The 23,503-nt window shown below is 34.9% G+C and overlaps 1 protein-coding gene across 2 annotated transcripts in view; it reads right to left on the bottom strand.

The window, feature by feature from the left end:
- Nucleotides 1–2,352: 2,352 nt before the first annotated feature.
- The window catches only part of LOC126475544 (uncharacterized), a 93,885-nt gene continuing 72,734 nt past the window's right edge, over nucleotides 2,353–23,503 (bottom strand). For both annotated transcript variants that reach the window (XM_050103474.1, XM_050103475.1), the window contains 2 exons: nucleotides 21,403–21,463; nucleotides 2,353–14,486 (listed from right to left, as the gene is read on the bottom strand). In XM_050103474.1, the coding sequence (XP_049959431.1) occupies nucleotides 13,684–14,486; nucleotides 21,403–21,463 (864 nt within the window). In that variant the 3' untranslated portion in view covers nucleotides 2,353–13,683. The remainder of the gene's footprint in view (nucleotides 14,487–21,402; nucleotides 21,464–23,503) is intronic.

Below are 23,503 nucleotides of genomic sequence, written 5' to 3'. Positions count from 1 at the left end.
TCTCAAATTAGGCCTTCAATGACAGGAAACAATTCTGGACAATACAAAACTCTTAAAAATGGATTATAAAATTTCCTGACATGGGAATTTTAATGCTAGTAGTTCTTGATACCTCTCAAATTAGGCCTTCAATGACAGGAAACAATTCTGGACAATACAAAACTCTTAAAAATGGATTATAAAACTGTCTGAATTAAAATTCACAGCTCTCCATCACTGCCCATGTCATGAGACTACAGAACAATTGTTACGGTAATATGTCCATCAGACATGGACATTAAGTGTAAGGTTCTTCAAGAGGAGGGCTGTATGAGGTTACCTGCTTCCAATCTTTCCCTTCCTGTATTTACCCCACAACACAAACAAAAACTGTACTGTACAAGCACTCTTTCCAGTAATCCAAAATATACTGTTACAAAAGAAGGTATATCTACTGGTAGCTACCTCCACCAGGGCCTCCTGGAGAGAGCAGAAGATGTATCTTCATATCTCTTCATACCATTCAACAACAAATCACATGGAATTCACTCACTTCTCTCCACACACACACACACACACACACACACACACACACACACACACACACACACACACACACACACAAAATGAGTTTTTGCCAGAAGATAGTATGCAGAGACACATAACTTTGTTGTATTGTTAATACTCCTAGGTTTTAATGGCATTCAAAAGCTCTTGAAAAGACAAATACAGCTATGTAAAGGTTGTTTATTTTGACATTGAAACGTTTTGCATAAAATATATAAGAAATGTGCTCAAATTGAAAGGAAAGGCAGCCAGAATTGGCTGCTTTGATGTAAACTCTGCCAAGCGAGGCTCTCGTGCCAAGTACTGCTGTTGTATCAAGCCTTTTGGCTGTTTGTTTCCATGAAACCTGTTCACTTAAACATGAATTTGTGCACACATTTCTAAGTTCCTTCCAACATGCTAGAAATTAGCACACAGTTCTATTTACGACAATCTTAAATGATTCTATACCTATGTTCTATAAGGCAGGGCCAAGAAGAAATACAGGCTGTTTCGAAATGTACTTTATAACTCCAGCGTCATATAACTCGACTTGTAATTAACTTAGAGAAAAAAGTAAAGTTATGAATTGAATTGTAAAATATACAGCTTTGCTACTATTTTTATTGAAGACAATAGACTTTGATCCAACATTGGACCACCTTTGTGTACCCTGCACCAAAAGGAGAAAATAAGTTTTCTCCTCATGGTGCAGGAGACCCGAAGGGTCGAAATTGTTGTCAATAAAATAGAAGTAGAGCATTATATTTTGTAATGCAGTTTCTGACCTTTCTAAAAGCCGTTCAGCATCGCTTATACAAAGTTTTTTTAAATATAAAGTAATGAATAAAATATATTTTGCCTTTCTGCGTGACATAAGCAACATAACTGAAAAAAGATTTTTCTTTGTTGTTGCAGGGAGGTAGGACCACCACAAAGGAATCGAGGAATGAAGTATGCATAGGAAAAGGAACAGGGTGTGACTAGGCTTATTGAAACACGGTCAGACATCCAAGTTCAGAGAAATTGTGGAATGTGTTATGTGCAACCACCAATGTCTTGGCCACCCATAAGAAACAGGGGGTGTGGATTTGAAGCACCCAGTAGGCAAGTCAAGGAGAAAGTGACAAAGATACATAGAGATTTCAACAGGTTTTCCAGCATTCAACACAGAAGTCAGTTCAAATGGCACAAAGGAACTGCACCAGGTACTCTGAAAGTGTAGCCACCTGTTTCTGTACAAACTGCAATTGCTACAGTGAATCAAACCAGATGACAAGCCAAAACATACTGCATCTGGTGGGCAACAATAATGGCAGCTATTGAAACAGTTGATATTGACATGTTAGGATGGATTTTGACCGAACTAGAACACCAACTAGATACCTTGTATGTTAAATCTTACTCACATAGACCTACCTTCTTGTTATGTACAATGATGGAGCCAGCATGATAGCCCCATTAATCAGTGTTTACATCGCAAAGCCATTTCTGGCCCTTTGCCTTTCAATTTTAGTGCATTTCTTGCATATTTTTGCAAAAAGTTTCAGCATCAATATTAACAAACATTATATCACTAAAACTGTCTTATTCAAGAATTTCTTAATGCTCTTTAAAAGTACATATTTCCATTAAAAAACACACTTCCTTCAAGTCTTGGCTGATAAATGAATTAGGAGTATTAACCATGCAACAAAATTGTGTGCCACGTTTTGTGGTATCATTTGCTGCAAATATTTAAATATCTTTAAATGTTCATTAAATAAAAGGCAGGTTACATCTTATGTGATTCATCCCAAATACAAAATATTCAAGTGAATAAATGCAGTCTTTCTTTTATGAAGGCATTATATTTGGAGTAATTACCATAAAATTAATGCTGACTGACTACAAATGCACTATGAAAAAGTGAATCTCTTATTTACTTTAGAATTGTCAAAGTCAGCAACAGCGATCAAGATCAGAATCACAAATTTCAGCTGACTTTTGAATATTTTTATGGTATCTCTTAAAATAATGCTACATCTTTGTAAATCTATGATCTTTTAATGATTGGATAACAACTGTAATTTAACAAATGTGTGTCATATATTTTCACAGTTCCAGGGATTAAAAATAATATTAAATAACAGTATTATTACAGAGACACACAAATTTAGCATAAATAGAACATACACATAACGAAAATAAACAAACACTGTATTTATTCAGCTATGATGGATGTCATTTAGCTGAGACTAAAATTCCTGAGATCAAATTTCTATGCCATATTCACAGTAAATCTTGCTATGACAAACTCTCATATGTTAATCTGAATCCATCTCTCAGAATCCCAGTACCAATGCACCATATAACTCCGACCTTTTCCCTTCAATTTAAATTTTAACCAATACAGAAACAATGCCTTAACTTAGGAATTGTGTACGACACTATTGAAATTCAGTACATCACTGGAGCCATGTCAACGATTATCACAAGATGAAAATGTCTGATGGCATTCATGTGAATGTATAAAGTGTCACTAATTACATGTAACCATGTTCGCATTGTCAGTTTTATGGTTTCAGCAACTGCAATAGAGCCTCTCGAGAGATTAAAACACAATTTTTCTTCTTCACTTCCCCAGCTGTACAGCATTAAGCTTCACACACATTCCTTTGGCTAAATCTTCAGTATCAGAATGACAGTAATTTCTTTGGCTTTTGAGAGAAGACATTTATCAGTAATTTTAAGACTGATTGTGGAGAATTATAGTGATAAGTAAAATAAATAACACAACAAATATCATTTCCAATTTTACTTAATACCAAATGAGGTTCACGAGTTGCCCTTAGCTATTTTTTTGCGGTAGATATTCCCATTTCTAATGATGTACAATTATTGAACTGAACAAATTCCACTATGACAAGTCGTAACCTAAAAATATTTATCAGAGAGAAATGACACAAAAAGCTTTAAGGATTAGCAGATAAATAATACCTTCCTACGAACCATAAAAATATAATGCAAGGGACTTGATATGTGCACCCCTGTCTCCAAAAGGTTTAAGCAATACAGAGTGTGCCGATGAGCAGTGGGTGGCTACCACACTGTGAGGAGTACAAGAGCCTGAGATAATCTAACAGTTAAAGAATTACAAAACTATTGAGGCTTCAGTGGCCACTTTTTGACATATTGTCTGTTGGCTTTAGTTTCCAGATCTTAGGCAGAGTTGTGTTTAATCACTTTTCTGATTTATCATTTTTCTTATTTTTTTTATTTACATGTCTCAAGTTCCGTAGGACCAAACTGAGGAGCAAATCTCCAAAGTCATGGAATGTGTCAGTACATCAAATTACAACATAGAAATATTAACAGATAAAAATAAAATGTTTATGAAACTGAAAAAAGTCAGTCCATAAGTTTAAGTAAAAGTGATGTATCGCCAACACAAATGGCTGGCATTAGCGAAGATCCACCCTCCATTGCTGATGGCAGACTGGAGGCAAAGGTACGGCCAATACTTACATACACTTCCAGCAAGAATGTCTGATAGCCTTTACCTAGTGATTACTGCTATAGTTCTGACCACGTTAGCTGCAATAATTGTTTGCTGCACCACAGAAATCTTGGATTCATTTATCTTGAGGATTCCTCCTTTCTTAACTAATGACATACTTATTAATTTCAATGGCTTCTCTGGACAAACTGGCATGGTAGCTGTTCTCCATAATGGGAGCCCATGTGTCAGCAGATTTTATTTCATAGTCGATGTCACACAGTGAGCCATGGTAATGTAGGTTGGTACAGGTGGAGCACATGCTGTGAGAGACCAACCGTGGAATAAAATTGATTGATATGTAATTTTATATTGTGGAGAAGAGCTAACATGTCTGTCTGTTCAGGGAAACCTTTGAAATTCATAACCATCACAACATTTTAACAAGAAAAAACAAATCTCAAAATAAACAGATTCTGGATCCTTGGATTGCAGCAAATGACTGTTACAGATGACAAGAGGAAACCAGTCGTAATTACTAGGAAAAGGTCCTCAGACATTGGCAGGGCTAGTGTATATAACCACTGGACACAGGCTCTACTTCAGTTCGCCACCTGCAATAGAGGGTGAATATTTGACACTGTCAGCTAGTCATGATAGCAAAATTCCAGAAAATTCATTAAACAAATGCCTTCTAAAGATTCTGAAATGAAAGCCAACAGGCAATATATCTGTTACACATTATTGATAACTATTTTGTACAACAGACAAGCAGTTACTTTTCATATGCAATTTGCACACAAAAGCTATAGCACATTTAAACATTGTCTTATAAAAAAAAAAAAAACCCAATGAGATCAACCATCATTGCCTGCTAGAAAAATAAATTAGCTGAGTAATTACCAGCTCACATTGTAAGGCCATTCCCAGTATTAATAAAAACATTGAAATAATAATAATATTTTTCTATAACTAAATGTACTAGTGTTAAACATTTAACAGCCTGAGAAAAAATTATGTATCGGTATTGACGTAATGGTCTATAATATGAACAGTTCAAAACTTCAAGAAAAACAAAATAAAACAGTCGTCCTGATCATCTACAATGCATTCTCATCAGAGAAAAAGAAAGTGCGGTGGGCATCATATTTAATTTAATGTATACTGATATGCAGAAAACTTACGTGAGCAAAGAACAAAACAACAATGTACTCATGGTACAATATTAGCCTAAAAGTTTTATTTGCCATTCACAAACATACTGAACCATCATACTCTTTGACAAAGCACTATTAAAAACTACCAATTACCGACACAAACTCTACTGAAGAAATAAGTAACATTCTGAGTAGAATTTTTTTAGAGACAAGATACAGATTTCTCCACAATGACTAAACAGTATTATTTCCATCAATAAAGCCCAAAATAGTGAAAAGCTGTAACAATGTGTTTACTGCACCAATGAATATTCATGCTGACTCATGCAAATAAAATTCACATAGTACACAGAGAAGTAAATATGCTACAAAACAGGATGTTATAAATTTTCAGTAATTGCTGGAAAATATGTATATTCCTGGTACAATACTTTGGTTATTAAATGAGCAGTGTCTTTTTGCTATGTACAAATACTGAAATTAAAGCAGGATGAGATTGTAATATTAATGCTTACACTTACTGTGTTACTCAAATCACAGTTCTGTACTTTTTGTGCCTTGTAAGACTTCCAAAATCAAAGATAATGTTTAGGCATGCACATGTTATAATGCCATTAGTCAAGCACAGCATGCAGCCACTTTGATTATCACAGTCAACATTGAAAAAAAGAAAGAACTTAGAATAATTCAGATGTTCTAACACTCAAATAAACAGTCATGCACTGAAACATAATGCCAAAGGCCACAGACTGCCTACATGTTTGACATATGGTGAACCACTTCATGTGTGCTAGATTACAAGTTTTCTTCTTACAGTGTCAAACAACATTACCTTACAAATTCTGAACTTACAGAAACTTTTTTGTCGTACTAGTGTATAACTTTTGTTGTTGTTGTCGTACACAACAATCTGACTTGCCACGACTGTGTAAATATTATCAGTTCTTTTGAACTTTTGCACTGTTCTCACATACCTTGATTACCAGTTGCAACTAGCTTTTTTATGCACCAGGCAAGATGTCCAGTTTCATGCTCTCAATATAATTACTTTGATATGTTGACTGCCAAGAAGCCAGAGGCCTCATGGTAGTCATGATAAATGATATTAAGAACAAATGTAGTCACAGGTAACAAATACATCGAATTATAGGAGTTTTTTGTTTATGGTACTAGAGCAATTGCAGCTGCAGTATACCATTCGAATAATGCAACAAATCAATATTCAGTGAGGAAACAAAATTCCTATATTCTATAGATTAATACCTGCTTTGATGTGTGCTACTGAATGAAAAACAGACTTCCTTTGGGAGCAGGGGGAAGAGTGCACATTTTTCTACGGTCATTGTAACATTACACAAAATTTCTCAAGAATAAAATGAACTGGCATCAACAGGTCTCAACTGTAGCCATCAGAAGAGGATGTCCAGTAACGCTGAAGCTATATTTTAACTTGTGCATATTTTAAAGAAAATATCTGTCATAATAAGAGATAAATTGCTGAGATGTGCTATGTTTTCTGCTTTCCTCACATTAAGGATGAATATGTGTGTGTGTGTGTGTGTGTGTGTGTGTGTGTGTGTGTGTGTGTGGTGGGGGGTGGGGGGTGGGGGGGAGAGAGAGAGAGAGAGAGAGAGAGAGAGAGAGAGAGAGAGATAGATATTGAGTTTTGTGTCTGTGGAAGTAAGGGCACAATCTCAGATCAGTGATTTGAGTGAAACTGAGCTAAGCAGTGCGTCAACACCTCATTAAATCAGCAGAAAGAGAAAAAAGTAACTGAATCTAAGTATTTCTTGTACACTGTTAGTTTGTGCCATCTAACTTTACTCTGTAATGGTGGCTAAAGGAACACTTGCATAGAATTGTAGATATGGCATAATGTAATACCTTAGGTACCTCTTTAATTTATTCCTTATTGTGCACCTGATTTCAAGAAGACTGATTTCTGTTAATAACAACAGTTACATAAAAATACAAAAAGTGCATATAATATTTATAATTGATATTTAGTAACACAGCTGTAAATAATATATTTTTGTCAACGTGTTATATATTTGTCACTCTTGCTATTAACATACTGACTGCCTTAAGGCTGCCGGCAGACACTGCAAAGATTCACATCTGACGCCCAGCACCCACAGGTGACGAAATGCTACACTATGTTTAGGATAGTATATAGTGCAATACAGTTCATTAATTTGTATTTCTGGGCAGAGTTGGGAATAATATCCTGTTCATTGTTTTGTAGTTAATTTTTGCAACTTTACACTTTACATGGCATCAAGAGAAATGCTGTACTAAACAGTGTGATGAACAACAGTCGCTGTCAAATTTCACAGCACACGCTCATTATTCAATGAAACTAGTAAGAACTACACACAAGATTTGACATTTCATACTAACAGAGCTGCATATAAATATGCTCATTGGCAGAAACATTCGAATAGCTAAATTCAGTATATGAAATTTCATCGAGAAATTGCAGCCTAACTTACATGTGTTCTCTCAGTACATATACATAACTGACCAGTTTTCCTATTTACCTCTGAGACTTATCATTAAGCCTAACTACAGAGTCAGTTTCAGTATCATAAGTGATTATGTGTACAGATACAGAGATACCGTTAGCACTGTCTTACAACCAAATAATAATGCTTTTGCTTGCAGAACATCTCAAAGACTGACACACTATGTGACATGACAAGTACATCTTTAGATTTATTTTTTCCACAGTGAGACTCCATGACATGTTCAGAGTGGAATAGTAAATAAAATGCAGTAGTAACATTATGATTTTTATTTACTGATCCATAATTGGTTTCACATCAATACTGTTCACCTTCCAACCGATCTGTAACTTATAGCTTATTTTCCTGCGTGTCATCTGTAACTTTAGTCTGTCCACCCTCTCATGGTTTTGCGACCAAGTTAAAAAAAAGTGTCATTCTTTAGCTCTGCTGCAATACTAACTAAAGCAAAATAAATACTCGGGGTGTGCACTGGTTTCTGCAAAAAAATTTTTAATGCGGTCGCCAACCGGCATGTGGCATCGGGCATGAACTTCTGCTATGTCCACCAATTGCCTTTAGGAAATTAACTTGTTAGTAAAAATTTGTAAAGAAAAGTTGCTACTCACCTTGTAGCAGAGATGCCGAGTCACAGATAGGCACAACAAAAAGACTGTCACAGTATACGATTTTGGCCAATAAGGCCTTTGTTGAAAATAGGCGAGAGACTCTCTCTCTCTCTCTCTCTCTCTCTCTCTCTCTCTCTCTGCAGCCTCTGGTCTTGTTGGCCAAAAGCTTATATTGTAAGAGTCTTTTTGTTGTGCCTATCTGCAACTCAGCAGCTCCACTATTTGGTGAGTAGCAACTTTTCTTTTCATAATACGGTTTACATTCCTTCCTGGATTGTCCATTGTTTAATAAAAAAAATTGTGCTAGATAACAGTCTTTCAATGAACTCACAGTAAAGAATAAACTATGAAGCAGCTTAAGGTATTACACAATCTCATTTCTACAATTTAAAAAAACAATCAACAAATCATATCTTGTATGGAATGTTTTAATGTCTTCCCTGGGTACCAAAAATTACTGATGTAAAATTTTGCAAGCAAAGGTGTTGGTATTGAAACCACTATCACTGTACTTTATTAATTATATTCTGAATTTAAAACACTTAAATTATTTCCTAGAAATGTCTCCAAAAAACTTAGAACTTTCTGCCAAAACAATACCCACTCACACAACAAAAATAATTGCACACATTCCATTTACAGAGAACATTTCTCCAGTGAGTCATCACATATTATTACACAACTTGTACTGTATGTACATTAATACAGATACAAAATGCTATTTGTAGAATTTTGGTGTGTACAGGAACACTTAACACACTTTCACGGTACAAGATTTAAACACTTTTTCACAACAAAAAGGCCACAAATATATTCTCACTACTCAGTTACAAATTAAGTGGCAAGTACAGTTCAAAATTCTTTTTTTTTAATAATAGGCACATAGCTTTCTACTCATGGAAGACAGGCAAAAATGTAGTGAACAATCACTGTCAAATACAATGGTACATGTTCATTATTCAATGAAAATAATAAGACCTACTAACAAGATTTGATACTTCATACTACCAGAGCTGCATGTTGTAAATATACTCATTGACAGATAAATTCGAATAACTATATTCAGTATATGAAATTTCATTTGGAAATCACAGCCTTTCTTACATGTTTCTTAGTTAGTACATATATTTAACTGCCTAGTTTTCATATGTATCTCTGAGACATATCATTAGGCCTAACTACAGAGTGAGTTCCAGTATCTTAAGTGATTATGTGTAAAGTTAGAGAGATATGTCAGCATTGTCTTACAACCAAATAATAATTCTTTTCCTTTTTGTGCACAGATCATCATTTTACACTTATCTCAAAGGATGACGCAGTGTAGTCACATTTTGTGACCTGGTACATACATCTAGATTTAATTTTTCCACAGGGGGATGCCGTGACATTTTCAAAGTGGAACCTGTTAATAAAATTGCACCAGTAAAATTATGATTTTTATTGATCAGTCCGTAACTGGTTTCAAATCAGTATTGCTCATCTCCAAATAGATCTTTTTAACTTATAGCTCATTTTCCTACGTCTCATCTGTAACTTTAGTCTGTGCATCCTCTTGTGGTTTTCCATCCAAGTTAAAAAAGTATCATTCTTTAGCTCTTTTGCAATACTGAGTAAAATAAAGGAAATACTCGGTTGGTGTACTGATTGCTCTGAAGAAAATCACCCAATGACAAAATAATATATGATGCATAAAATAAAAGCAAAGTAGTATAATATGTCACAAATCAAGGAACTGGAAAAGGTAGACAAGCATAACAACACAAAAGTCAAACACAGGTGTAGAATAGTAGTAAAATCATCGGGCAAATTTTGTAAGTGACTATTTATCTAGCACTGCAGAAAAGTTGCAGCAAAATCTTCTTAAAACACGTGTAGTGTACACAGTGTCACAGCAGTCACAGTGATAATATTTTTCACAACAGAACTTAAAATCATGAAGCCAAAACAGTAACTAAAAAAATCAGTCAGCAGGTATAGATAAGGTTCCAGAGTCTGTTCTGAAAGAGTGCATGGACAACACACAAGCCCTATTAACAAACATAATAAATGACTCCTTCAATTCAAGTATTTTTTCCATGTACCTAAAGCATGCACAAATTGTCCCTATAGGTGAGGTAATACGTCAAGTATAGGAAACTACAGGCCAATTTCACTTGTGTGTTCATTCTCAAGAATAACTGACTATCTTGAAATAATACATAAAAGGAAATAATCATTTTTTGAATGGATGGACAAAAGAGTCTACCCTTCAAGCAGCGTTAGGTGAAAAGTTAAGGAAATGTACAAGCTTAAGGAGCCAGTGGTTCCTCCTCCTGACGGAACGATTGCAGGGGAAGAAAGAATTGGACTGACCAGATTTAGGAAATGGGAAGAGTTACAGAAAAGTAGTCCAGAACCTCGGATCAGAAGAGATTTATCAGCTGCAATGAGAAAGAAAGACTTTACTACTACGTACACTTAATTTTTAGCTATGGAATCCATTTCTGTAGATGAGACACAAAACCTGGACACAATTTTCAAACGGCAGAAAATGGAAAGAGAAGAGGACAACAACCACAACAACAACTACTACTACTACTACTACTACTACTACTACTACTACTAGTAGTAGTAGTAGTAGTAGTAGTAGTGCTGATTGTAAGGCGCTGTTTAAAAAATATGGCATCCTTACTGCACCAAGTGAGAACATCTACCAATCTGTTAAGCAAATTAGGGGATATATCAGTAATTAGTTCCATACATCATCATGGAATAATAGCTAGTTAGGAATTATATTTACCAAGGAAAAACAGACTATAAAGCACATTCCCTCAGAGAATAAAATAGTATAATAAACTGTCCAAGGAAATGAAAGAGATTACTAAAATACATCTGTTCAAAAAGACAGCTAAAACTTTTTTCATAAGTAATGCGTATGTTACACAATCAAATATCACTTGTAGGACTCAATGTAATGATTAATGATGAAAGGAGATAACTACATCTTGTCACATTTAAATACATTATCACAGTTTACTGTTTTTAAAAGAAAATCTTCTATCAAGATATAAGGTGCATGATAGTAATGTCTTGTCTTCTCCAGAGTTCAGTATCTCACTCGTCAGGTGGGGGGGAATGCTGACTCAGTTTTTTAGGTAGACAGAGGGGAGGACAGGAAGACAAACATGGAGCATAGTTGCATGTTTCTGGTCCTGGAGTCAAACGGACAGGAGTTAGCACAAGGGGCACAGCGCCACCTTCATAATTCAGAAATCATCACCAGGTGTCTTTAGTGTGTGTGGTGACACAAATTGGATGTAAATCAAAGAACATTTTACAATATGTAGTGATCGAGTAAGGTGGTGCAGCTATTAAGATACTGACCCCCATATTCGGGAGGATGGAGTTTAATCTGTCCAGCCGTACTGATTTGGGTTTTCTGTGGTTTTCCTAAATCATTTAATGTAAATTCCAGGATGGTTCCTTCAAGGCTAGGCCTATCACCCGTCATATTCATGGGGTACATTTATGAATTCTGTGTGCATTTATATTTTGTGTTACTGTGTTTCATTCTACTAACACAACGTGTGATCCTTAGATAAATAAAAATAAACAGCGCAACGTATCTGATCCACAAAATGACATGCACCATATGATATAAGATCTGTAGAATAACAAACTTATGATTACTTAATAAACTTTGTAGGGTGATGAGCTGAAGTGGTTTGAAAGAAGTTTTGGAAAGATAGATAAAAACCTCTGAGGGACTGATGCAGTTATAGTAACAGATTCCACAAATACGTTTTATTTCTGATATTTGTACAACTAATACAAAAACTGATCAAATTTTTCATTTAACTTCTCACAATCACAATAATAGTTTTCAATCATATTTTGAAAAAAAATCAGTCTTTTAATATGATCAAGGCAATTGTAAAATTTTCCAAATTCTAGAAATTTGTTATATTTGTCTGTGTTATGTAAAGTGATGTTATAATAAATATATGAGTCATCCAAAGTTGTCAGAAAGTTTTAAAGCTGGTTATGAAAATAAATCTTTACAGCCTTTTTACTACTTACTATTTATTAAGTTGCTTTCTTCTCACCAGAACCAACTATCAGTGTTTCAGGCTGTCAAAATGTATAAAAATTGCTTCAGATGTAGGAAATGCATTTTATGGACCTTTTAAAAGTATTAGGCCTTTGTTGTTAAGAAGATAATGTGGATTCTAAATTGATACTGTGACAGATGAACAGAAACATTTGATGAACGAAAAAAGCAGAAATTGGGTCCGACACTAATTGACAGTCCTTGCAGCACCATCTCCAGTAACGATATAAAAATCCCGGGAGCAGAGACTTGGTTTGAAGTGCAGTAACATCCGTTCACAAGGAAGTGGAAATCTTTAACAGTCAAAATTATAGCCTCTAATATCAGTGTTAAGGATAAACTGGAAGCTATTCTCTCATTGTTTGTTGAGGGTGCAGTAATATGTTTAAAATAAAATACCCAGAAGAAAAATTAAAACAAACATCAAAAAATTGTGGTTTATCAGGTTCTGTCACATTCATTAGTAAGTAGTCAGATCATAAGGGATCACTGTGGATTGAATCCACCTTGCAGAACATACAGCGAGCTGCTTCTTGGATTTGGGGAATATGACGGATGGAAGCATTTAATAAAAATTTGTAAACAACAGCTAGAAAAGAACGGTCCAACTACACATTCCTGAAAATTATGTTGCAAGTGTGACCTCAAAATTTACTTCTACATTTGCTGACACTGCTGGCCAAGTTGAATTTGACACTGCCAATGAACAGAAGTTACTCAAACCTGGTGCTTTATGGCATATTTACAGCTTCAATAACAATGTCTGAGAAATGTATTAAAAGTAAGTTTTTGAATTCATTGCTTCCAAAGCTAATTACATATTTAACAGTTCCACATTCATACCTTGTCAAATGATTCCCAGGCGTAACATTTTACGTGAAGGAGTTTTCCCGAGACGCGTGAAAACTAGAATTTACCAGCAACAGCCTAATGAGGGTTAGCCATCGCATATAACATACGATGGTATGCTCACGTACAAAACACTACATTCAATAGCTGACTAGAAAGGCACAAAATATTACTCAGCACTGTTGTGTTATATGTGATTCAGTTATTTTAAATAAACCACAAATCTTCAATTAATGCTCCAAAATATATGTATGATGAGCCAAACATACATCGAACTGTACACACAGCATATACAAATCAATTACATACAAGAGCACTTTGTGTGAATAATTGCAGTACACAGTTCCATAGAGAAATAAAATTTTAACTTTTCACAACATCCAGTTACAAGAGGCACATTTGTTTCTGGCAGTGAAGGCTTGCTTTACATTTTTTGTGCTAAAAGAAAAAATTATATAACAGTTTCAGAGTCTATGGCACCTTGCAACTGATACGCTGGTGGACCACAACTCAAAAATTCAGTACTCGGTCTGCTACTTTTTGGTATTGACCGATTGCTACGGCGGTGTGTATTTATGACAGGTACTTGAGCTGTTGCTTGTCCTGGCACATAATAAGAATTCATCCCACTTGAACCTACATAACAACTGATGGGACGTGTTCCATGATAGTTTGAGTAACTCGATCTGGCTGAAGGTGGTCTGTTGAATGAATCTTCTTCCTCATTTAATGACTGCATAGAACTCTGCTGATACAAGGGGTTTGTGTGACCAGCAGTCTTCCGCCACTGTGAGCTGTTCAACAAGTCTGCTTGAGAGGATGCAGGGTCGAACATGTTCAATCGATGAGAATCATTTGATGTGGACGAGTCTCCTAGAGCCTGTTGTTGCTGCAAACTCTGCTGCTGCTCTATTAAACGAGTCACAGGGTTCTGGTGTTGCAGTTTCGGCCGCCGTCCTGAAGATCTAACTGAGGAGCGCACTGTGTTTCCATGCCTCACACTACCCCGTTTATCTTGCTGTGAGTTACGGCTGGTGGAACCACGCGAAATTACACTACGGCGTTTCACTCTGCGTGGGGTCATGGGACGTGGAGAAAGTTGTGGAGCTGATAAGTGTGAGTTACCATTCTGACCTGTTTCATCATATTCTACACTGTCATCTGCATTATTATCTGGAGAACTAAATTCAATTGAATAAAGAGAGTTTCGGTTTCCATTATTTGCTTTCTTTCCATAGGAACTGTTAACTTGGGCTGAAAAATGGAAACAAAAACATAAGTCACTGAAGTGAAATGACCATGTACACAAAGATTATTATGTGTTCTTTTTTTAGGTGAATGACAATAGCAGAATCTGTAACTACAAGGATTTCCTATTTTACAGATTTGAATAATATCTACTACTGACATTTTAAAGTGAATGACACAGCAGAATTTGTAACTGCAAAGATTTACCACTTAACAGATTCAAATAACATCAACTATCGAAATAATCAGCCATAAATCAATGATGAAGGCCAATAGTCATCACATTTTAAGGAGGGGGAGTGAGTGAGTGGGTGGGTGGGGAGAGGGAGGGGGAGAGGGAGGGAGGGGGGGAGAGAGAGAGAGAGAGAGAGAGAGAGAGAGAGAGAGAGAGAGAGAGAGAGAGAGAGATGGGAGGGGGCGGTCAGAAGTCGTTTACACCACATAAGTAAAAATTAACAGCTCTGCTCCTATATGAAAGAGAAATTAATCAGCATATTAGTAAAGAAGCAAGCAATAAGCACACTGATTCTGTAATAGTTACCATGCTATCAGTAGCTAAAATAAAAATGCTGGCTGCATGTTGAAGAACAAACACAAACAAGAACTGAAAATTAGTGTGTGATGGAAAAAAAGGGTTAGAATAATAAGACAAGAATGTAGCACCAGTATCTCATTTTATTAACCAGTTATGTAGGAAATTTCTTACAGCTTTGTACAACAGAAGTAGTAGAAAGTATAAGAAAAGGTTTACTATAAATGAAACTTCATTGTGCAGTATATATTGAAAATATAAATGACTAAAACGCCACACTACTCTACAGCAGCATAGTATGGACTGCCAGATCGCGATGGAAAGAATTCATGCTACATAACTCATTGCAGCCATACTGAAGGGGGAAAAATGATATAACATGCCTAATATGTACAGCAGGACATGCATAAAAATTAGGAACTATCTACTGCAAACTTCCAGTATTAGTAATTTCTGACATACACATCAAATAACACTTACAATACAATATATATGATTATATTGTTCTGTAATGTAAAAGATATTGTTTGGAGAAAGCTCTCCAGATTTTATGGATACTGAAATGACTCAACAATTTTAAAGTGCTTGTTCCTTGCAGTCAAAGCACATAATATTAAAACTGAAATGACACATGAATTGCAGTAAGCATTTTAATGGAAGAGTAACTTATTGTGTGCAAGGACTTTAGTAACTTATTGTGTGCAAGGACTTTAGTAACTTATTGTGTGCAAGGACTTTAGTAACTTATTGTGTGCAAGGACTTTTGGCATAGCATAGATCTAATAATACATACACCTGATTATAACTGGTTTTGCATCTGAATATCCAGTACTGACTTAACAGTTATACAAACAGCTTCCACATTTCTCAGGTCTCTGTTTAACGAATTATTTTAAAATGAAATCCATACATTATTCAGTACATAATGCTGTATTTCTGTAACGTATGAATATCACAGAAAATTTTTGAATTTATTAAACTGTAACATAAAGTGTAGAACTCTAATCAGTACATAAGTTGCTGCAGGAAAAATATTTAGAAATTTTGTTATCTTGTACAGCAGGTGCAAATCTGTAACAGCATTTGTTAAACACATAGGATATGGGCTGAAAATTCAAATTTTCCTTGAACTTTATACAATAAAGTTTACAAATGGGAATTTAGAGCTAGCACACTAGTAAAACAGAGCAATGCAAAACTGTGATTCACAGAGACAAAGTGCGTAAGCATTTTGCAATGAAGATACAATTCCATGCCTGCCAGTTAATCAGATCACTATAATGGAAACTATTAACTATGGAACTACTAATCATGTATTGAACAAACATTCAACAGGTGTTAGGTTAAACACTAACTACTAAAGTTAATACATTATACCATAAGCTTTCTCTATTACCACTGCACAAAAATATTTATAGTTGTAACAGTAGAAATATGAGTTTTTTTCTCTCCAGAACTGGGTTAATTACAGATAGGTGGTACCTTTCATGTATCAGCAATCTCTTTAGCTATTATAATACCAAACAGAAGCCCCATGAAGAAATGTTTCACGATGATATCTGCCAAAACTATGCTTGAGGCACAAGGCATGTATAATACAGTCCTGCTGTGAGCAAAACTCTATAAAAATAGTTACTTATCTGAAAGGCAATTAGGATTAAGAGCAAGTTTTCCTTTCTTTCTTTCTTTCTTATTTACACTTATATTCTCTTAATATATAAAACAAATAATTGACAATTTTCTATTCTTTGATTTCTGAATGGAAGAATACTTCATCTGGAATGATAAGAGCGCCATTATGACTGAACTGTGACATATACAGAGAGAAGTTTTTGAAAAAAAATAGAATATAGTTTAATGTAGAAGACAGTCCATAATTAAAAATTATTAATATACCGTAATATTGCTTCTGTGTTCACATTAAAAACAAAAATGATCAACTTTCCAGGAGAGGGAGCAAAAAAAGGAAACATTCTGATGCAGTAAATGTACAATATTACTAATAAGCACCAAAAACTATATAACACAAAAAAACACAGAACACATCTACCTGAACTAGGAAATCCTCATTATTTCATCAATGCAAGTGCCCCAAAAGATGCTTTTGTAGCTTTTTTCTAAATTTTTGTACTGTAAAGGATAATACTTGACATTAATCTGCATGAGCAGAATAATGGAAGATAACATTTTTGTGTCTGATATTCATACAAATGGCACCATACAACCCAAAAGATCAAAAAGTAATTTTCCTCCTTACAGGCATTTTGTTATTTAGTCACTTTACGAATATTCTAGAAGATACATCTTCCACAACACAGACAACTCTCAATGTCTCTAAACTGTACCATAAGATAATTAAGACCAGGCAACAAACAGCCAACTAATATTATGTAACACAAAGCTCAAGACAGAGACAACAAATTTTACTTTAAAACTTTTATTCCATTTCAAAGGATTTTTTTCTGAAGCATGCTGTTATAGAGTTGTCCTAATATGACAAGGAAGTTGCACAATTATTATCTATACCCACACAATTTTCTGATGTAACATATCATACTGCTTAAAATTTAAAGCAGTTGTCAACATTCTTAAATTTAGCTGTTGTAATCACACTTCCACACAATATATGTTCCACTAAACAAGTGCCACTCTTTTAGAGATGCAATAAAAACATGTAAACAGCAGTGACTAAGACAGTTAAATCTGAAGCAAAATGTAACAACATTTTGTTAGTATTCAGAGTTGTGCATTGGCACATGAACTGACTTTGGTCTCAGTTTTTCTGCAGATTTATTTGTTTCCACATTTTTGTTATTAACAGAAGAGAGAGATCTACAAACACGTATCCTATCAGGACCTTGCTGCAGAACAGTTTTGGTCTTTTTGTGCATTAGTTGCCAGGACAGTGTGGCAGGGTGTTGTAAGTAGTGCACTGGGACAGGCTCGTAGTCAGGGCTTACGTACATGGGCCTCAGGGCCAAGTGCTGGGGACTCTTGTTCTCAAAAGCACCCAGAAAATCAACTGAAAACAAATATATAAAATGAAAGATGGAAACAATACAACATTATCTGAAACAGGCTAAATACCAAAACTTAAATTCATTTTGTATGAACACAAATACTAACGGCAAAAGAAAAGGGGGCAACACAGACTTAACCGGGTCACTGCATTTAGTTAGCAAACTTTAAATCAATCATTAATAATTTAAGATAAAACAGTCACAAAAAGAGGAAGTAATTTTAAAATAACAGTTAAATTAAAAGAAATAAAAATGTAGCCTATTTTATTAGTAATGGAAGAGGAGTGATTGCTTGCCAACTGTTTGCAAAAACAACTGAGGTGGTGCAGACAAATGAAAAACTGACATGGCAAATACCACCATTCATAAATTTAGAGTGATTTATAGTTCCTTCTTACTCCTTAAATCCTTCAAAGGAATTCTTCTTTATCTTGGGAAGCAGAGGTTTCAGTGCCTGTTATCTGATTTTGTTAATCCTGTTCTGGCTCTTCCTATTTTGTAATATTAATTAGTTCAACTTCCTTATACCCAAATTGGCAAACTGAAATAATTTTCCAGGTGTAACTAATGACACATTATGACAAAATCACTATATTTTCAGAAGGAGAAAGGAAAAGGTAATGGTGAATGACCTTTTGTACTACAGAAGCATAATGAAACCATGATTGTGTTCAAATGCCTAGTTTACAATATGATTTTATCACTCATAACAGTGTGATTGAAGAAAATGAATTGTTAACACTGTGAGGCTACAAATTAGTGAAGTCTGAAATGATTACATGTAGAAATGATGAGACCAACACAAGCGGCATCCTTGAGACTGTGGAGGTCTGCACACTGTTTAAAAAGCAGTGATAACTGCTGTAAAAAATAAATAAAAAATAACAATAAAGCTGTAGCAATATATTGGTACTGAAGAGTTGGTGCCTGAAAAACTCACTGATGGTTCTATTGCATGATTATTTATCAAAGCTCTATCAGATTGCAAATGTTCATATATTGATGTACAAAGTGATTACAATTATTGAGTGTTATTTAAGGCTACAAATTTTTCAACTGTGACCACAGATACAGGAGCTTATAATAAAATCAAAGTGTGAACTTTGAAGTTCTACACTGGCCATATGCAAAACAACAGATGTCCAACCAGTAGTCTCATTCTCAGCAAGCATAAGCAGGTACTATATGACTTTTTTGGTGATTGCCTTAATGTGCCTTCTCAGATGTATGATTTAGAGTTTTTGCTTCCACAGAATACTTATCACTTGATTTTAATTATTACAAGTATTGGGTCAGTAGCAGGACCGATTTCTGTGAACTCTGTACAAAACTTACACTGGTTTTGATGACTAACACTACTTACAGACTGAATCCCAACACATCGCTTTCCTGTATGACATAATGCACCTCTGCCACAAAAATTTGTGTCACTGCACCTTTAGACTGATATTTCATGAGAAGCTCAACATCCAGATTCCCATATGCATTTTTTGCTGTTTAACAAGCACATAAACATTTCTGCTAGATGGCATATGTAATCAAATTCCACTGATCAGCTTCAAACTTACCTTTGATACACTGTGATTGTGTATGTATGCTTCATGTTGGTGCAAATACATATCACACAGAGTGATAACAACTCTGTTGCCAAAGTTTCCCCTATTTTCTGTAACTATTTCTGATATTCCACTTAACTGTTATAATTAATACCACCCTGTCACCTCTCACCACTATTGTTGTCACCACCACCAACACCACCACCACCACAATAATAATAATAATAATAATAATAATAATAATAAATTTCACCATCATCATAATCATGGTCAATACAAGCATTTCCCCTTTTGTGATCCATTTCAGGAACCACTGTATACAATCATTCTTGGCTAGTCTTTTACTACCATTTTGATATCCCATCTCAGTCAGCTGTCTGATTTTCTAACTAATATAAAAACTGAAGCCAGATGTTCTAAATCAAGACATCAAACAAAAAGTTATCAAAGGTCAAACACCTTCACTCCAAACCCTCCTGCTGAAATCACTATCAGTGAACATTTACTACAAGCTCTCCTACAGTTTTTACTATTACACAAAGCATTCATGCACTGCAAAAGAAGAATAACTGCTTTGTTGCTGAGTAAGTCTTGGGTTAACAACAGTGAAGACTCGTGGTGTACAAGCACACACTTGGGCTTATGGCCTAAATGAAGTAAGATGAAGACATCAACTAACTGTACTGCTGAGTGCCAACATTATAGTGATATTGTCTCCCCAACTTTGAAAAATATTGTATGTGGTCACCCATATAAATACGCAAATCAGATTAATGCAGTTTTAATCAATTTCAGCCTGATTTTTGTAAAAAAGGAGCTCTTACAGTTGTCTTCACACAATATGAAGGTTGGTTTGGAACACTACAGTTCCTTACTAGACATGGTCTTGTCAGATGTGGCAAGCCCTTGCCTTCCTCTGGTCTTTGAATTGGCTGACAGTCAACTATTGGTGAATCTACAATTTAACATGGACTCTGAAACAAGGTGCAACTCTATACTTTTCACATACAGAAATCATTACCACATGTAAAAGAAATGATAAGTTACTGGAAAAAGAACAAGACTTCTCTCCCTGTAGAGACAGTTTAATACGCATGACTGATTACCAGGCTTATTACTGATATTACTGAACTCCAGAAGTCATCGAGGTGCTCATGTTCCCTTTGACACAAGATGGTGCAGTGCCTTTGCAATGTGAACTGTAAGTGGGTGACATGAATGTTTGCAGGTACTAAATTGTTTCTGATGATTGTAATAAAATTTCATTGTATTAGTTTATAAGCCCATGTGGCTTATTACAAAAAAGTTCTACAGGTCCCCTTATTAACAGTTACTTTTGGCAATCCAGAACAAAACTTTCTATGTCAACCATGACCAGTCTGACAACATTTTCCCCACACCAGCAATTTCTCATTCAGCAAACCCCCCCCCCCCCCCCCCCAAAATCTTTCTTACACTTTCACCTGCGTCTGTTTCCAGTTAATTGTGATACACACTGTATACAAATCTTCCAATTAGATGTCCCTTTCAGTCTGATGTCCCAAGTGGTCGCTACTATTTGCGATACGTCCTGTACGGAAATCTGTCAGTAGTGGCACCTCTGGTGGCACTGTCACCTTAGCGCCCCAAGTGGCAGCTTGTGCAACGTGGACCTTAAAGTGGTGCTAGTATCAACAGAACACTTACAAATAACTTGAAAATGTTTTGCATCTTTTTTTTTTTTTAAAAAAAAAAAAAAAACCATACAATGCCGTAACTTATACTATCAATACATACACATACCAACAAAAATAGCAATTCTAGTTTGTACTTACAACTATCATCATCTTCATAGAGAATATGGCAAACAAATATGCCACCAACTGTGCCAAGAACCTGCAAATAAAAAATAAAATATAATTTCCATGGAAAATCTTAGATTTGTTGCAATATGCATTTATCATAATGACATTACATAGATAATATTTATAAAAAATCTAACTTCCAGACTCAGTAACATGTCACAGAAGAATAATAAACATAAAAAAAGGATAAGAAAATTGAAGATATATTTGATGACTACACTCTGGCTTTAGGAAAGGCGAAGGGAACAGGTAGTTAGTTTTAATGTTGCACTTGATAATGTAAGCAGCACCATAAAAAAAGAAAAGAAATGTTCAAAGGATTTGCGGACCTAAAAGAAATGTTTGACAATGTAAAATGGTGCAAGATGTTTGAAATTCTTAGGAAAATGTGTGTAAATTACAGAGAAAGATGAATAACAGATCATATGTATAAAACTAGGTAGAAAAATAATTGGGGATATACACAGACAAGAAAACAAAATTCCTGGTCTCTTTCTTGATTTAACAGTTAAAAAAGTACTTTCTCCCTGGGTGAAAAAAAAGCACCTTATCCCCAGGTGAAAAAAACCCTTTCATGTTAAGCAACAACCTACTTTCCCTCGGGACAGTAAAACATCGATCCTTTGAATGGTAAAGAATTAGCCAACAGCATAAAATTTCCAAGCACTTTAGGAAACAAAACCCAGCAAAAAACAATGTGTTTTGGAAAAATATTTGATGCACAGTAATGTGTTCCATTTTTGTATTATGAAAGTATAAATATGAGTGTCATCAAATGATGCATAGGACACGTGATGTAGTCAGCCAATAGCAACGTCACTGATAAGTAGCGCAAACTTGCATACAGTTAAAAGTTAATGGTTTACATTAATATACATACAGTAGAAGTACAAGAAAAACTAAGCTTTCACATATAATATTGATCATCTTTACCGTGTCTCCCGCTTTAAGATCTATCAAACACAAATGTGCCAGCAAAAAAAAAAAAAAAAAAAAAAAAAAAAAAAAAAAAAAAAAAAAAAAAAAATTATATATATATATATTAGCTTGTCTTCTGGGTATGAAAACTTTCTATGTGGCTCGTCCTCAAAATGTTAAGCTCTGAATGAGGGTCAAATGATCTGAGATTTAAGAAATTCATTTTACATTCTCACACATAACACAATTCATCTTGTGTAAAAGGATATTTGCATTTTCATACTACCATTTGTAATATTTTCTGCAACCTGTTAAGTTTCCACAAACAAGCAATGGATCAAGTGATCTGTCAAATGCAATGTATCTCGTAACCAATCGCTTGGCCCGACACCCCACACATGAGCGATTTGCCAAGCAATTTCAATAAGTATTATGAATGTCACTGTATTGAGAAATTCTGCTATGGAAAATAAACAGCTATGTTTAGCAGCAGTTGCAGCTGATTTCCGTTTCCCAGGAATACTTGCAAAACAAATTTAAAATACATGAGAACTATAATTTATTAAACATACATCTTCCTAGTGTGTCAATACAATTCATTTTACATATATCAGTCCTGAATTTCTTTTTATTCATTAGTCTTGTAGTTACACAATTTACTCTGTCTCTGTAGAGATGTCTTCAACAGCAGCACTACTGATTACTGTATCTCTTGTTATAAATTGTGTAAAAGAGTTAGATTACATGAAATGATAAGAGATCTGAGTATAACTGTATAATAGATGTGTCCTGCACATTTAAATTAAAATGTCACCTTATCATTTCAGAAGGAACATTCTCTTCAGAAGTTAAGAAATTTAATAATGCATATAATTATTTCATAAATAACTCAGAATCACAAGAGGGAGCCCATTGTATCAAAACTATAAACTTCCCATCATTTTTACTTCTGTAGCAAAAGCTTCAAAATGCTAATCACTGCAAAATCAGAGACTGTATTTTGTATTACTTTTTAATATAAATGGCAACTCTGGCTTCCATTTCACTTCTCAGAGCACTTTGTGTTCCCTGGATAACTTTAAATTCTAATGTAAATTTCTTACCCAATGTGGGTGAAGCAAAATGAAACAAAACTGCACAATCATGCCTAATA

Source organism: Schistocerca serialis, chromosome 1 (genome assembly GCF_023864345.2).
Source record: "Schistocerca serialis cubense isolate TAMUIC-IGC-003099 chromosome 1, iqSchSeri2.2, whole genome shotgun sequence".
Taxonomy (NCBI): domain Eukaryota; kingdom Metazoa; phylum Arthropoda; class Insecta; order Orthoptera; family Acrididae; genus Schistocerca; species Schistocerca serialis.
The sequence above is the reverse complement of the archived record's forward strand: the minus strand, read 5'-3'. Positions and strand labels throughout refer to the sequence as shown.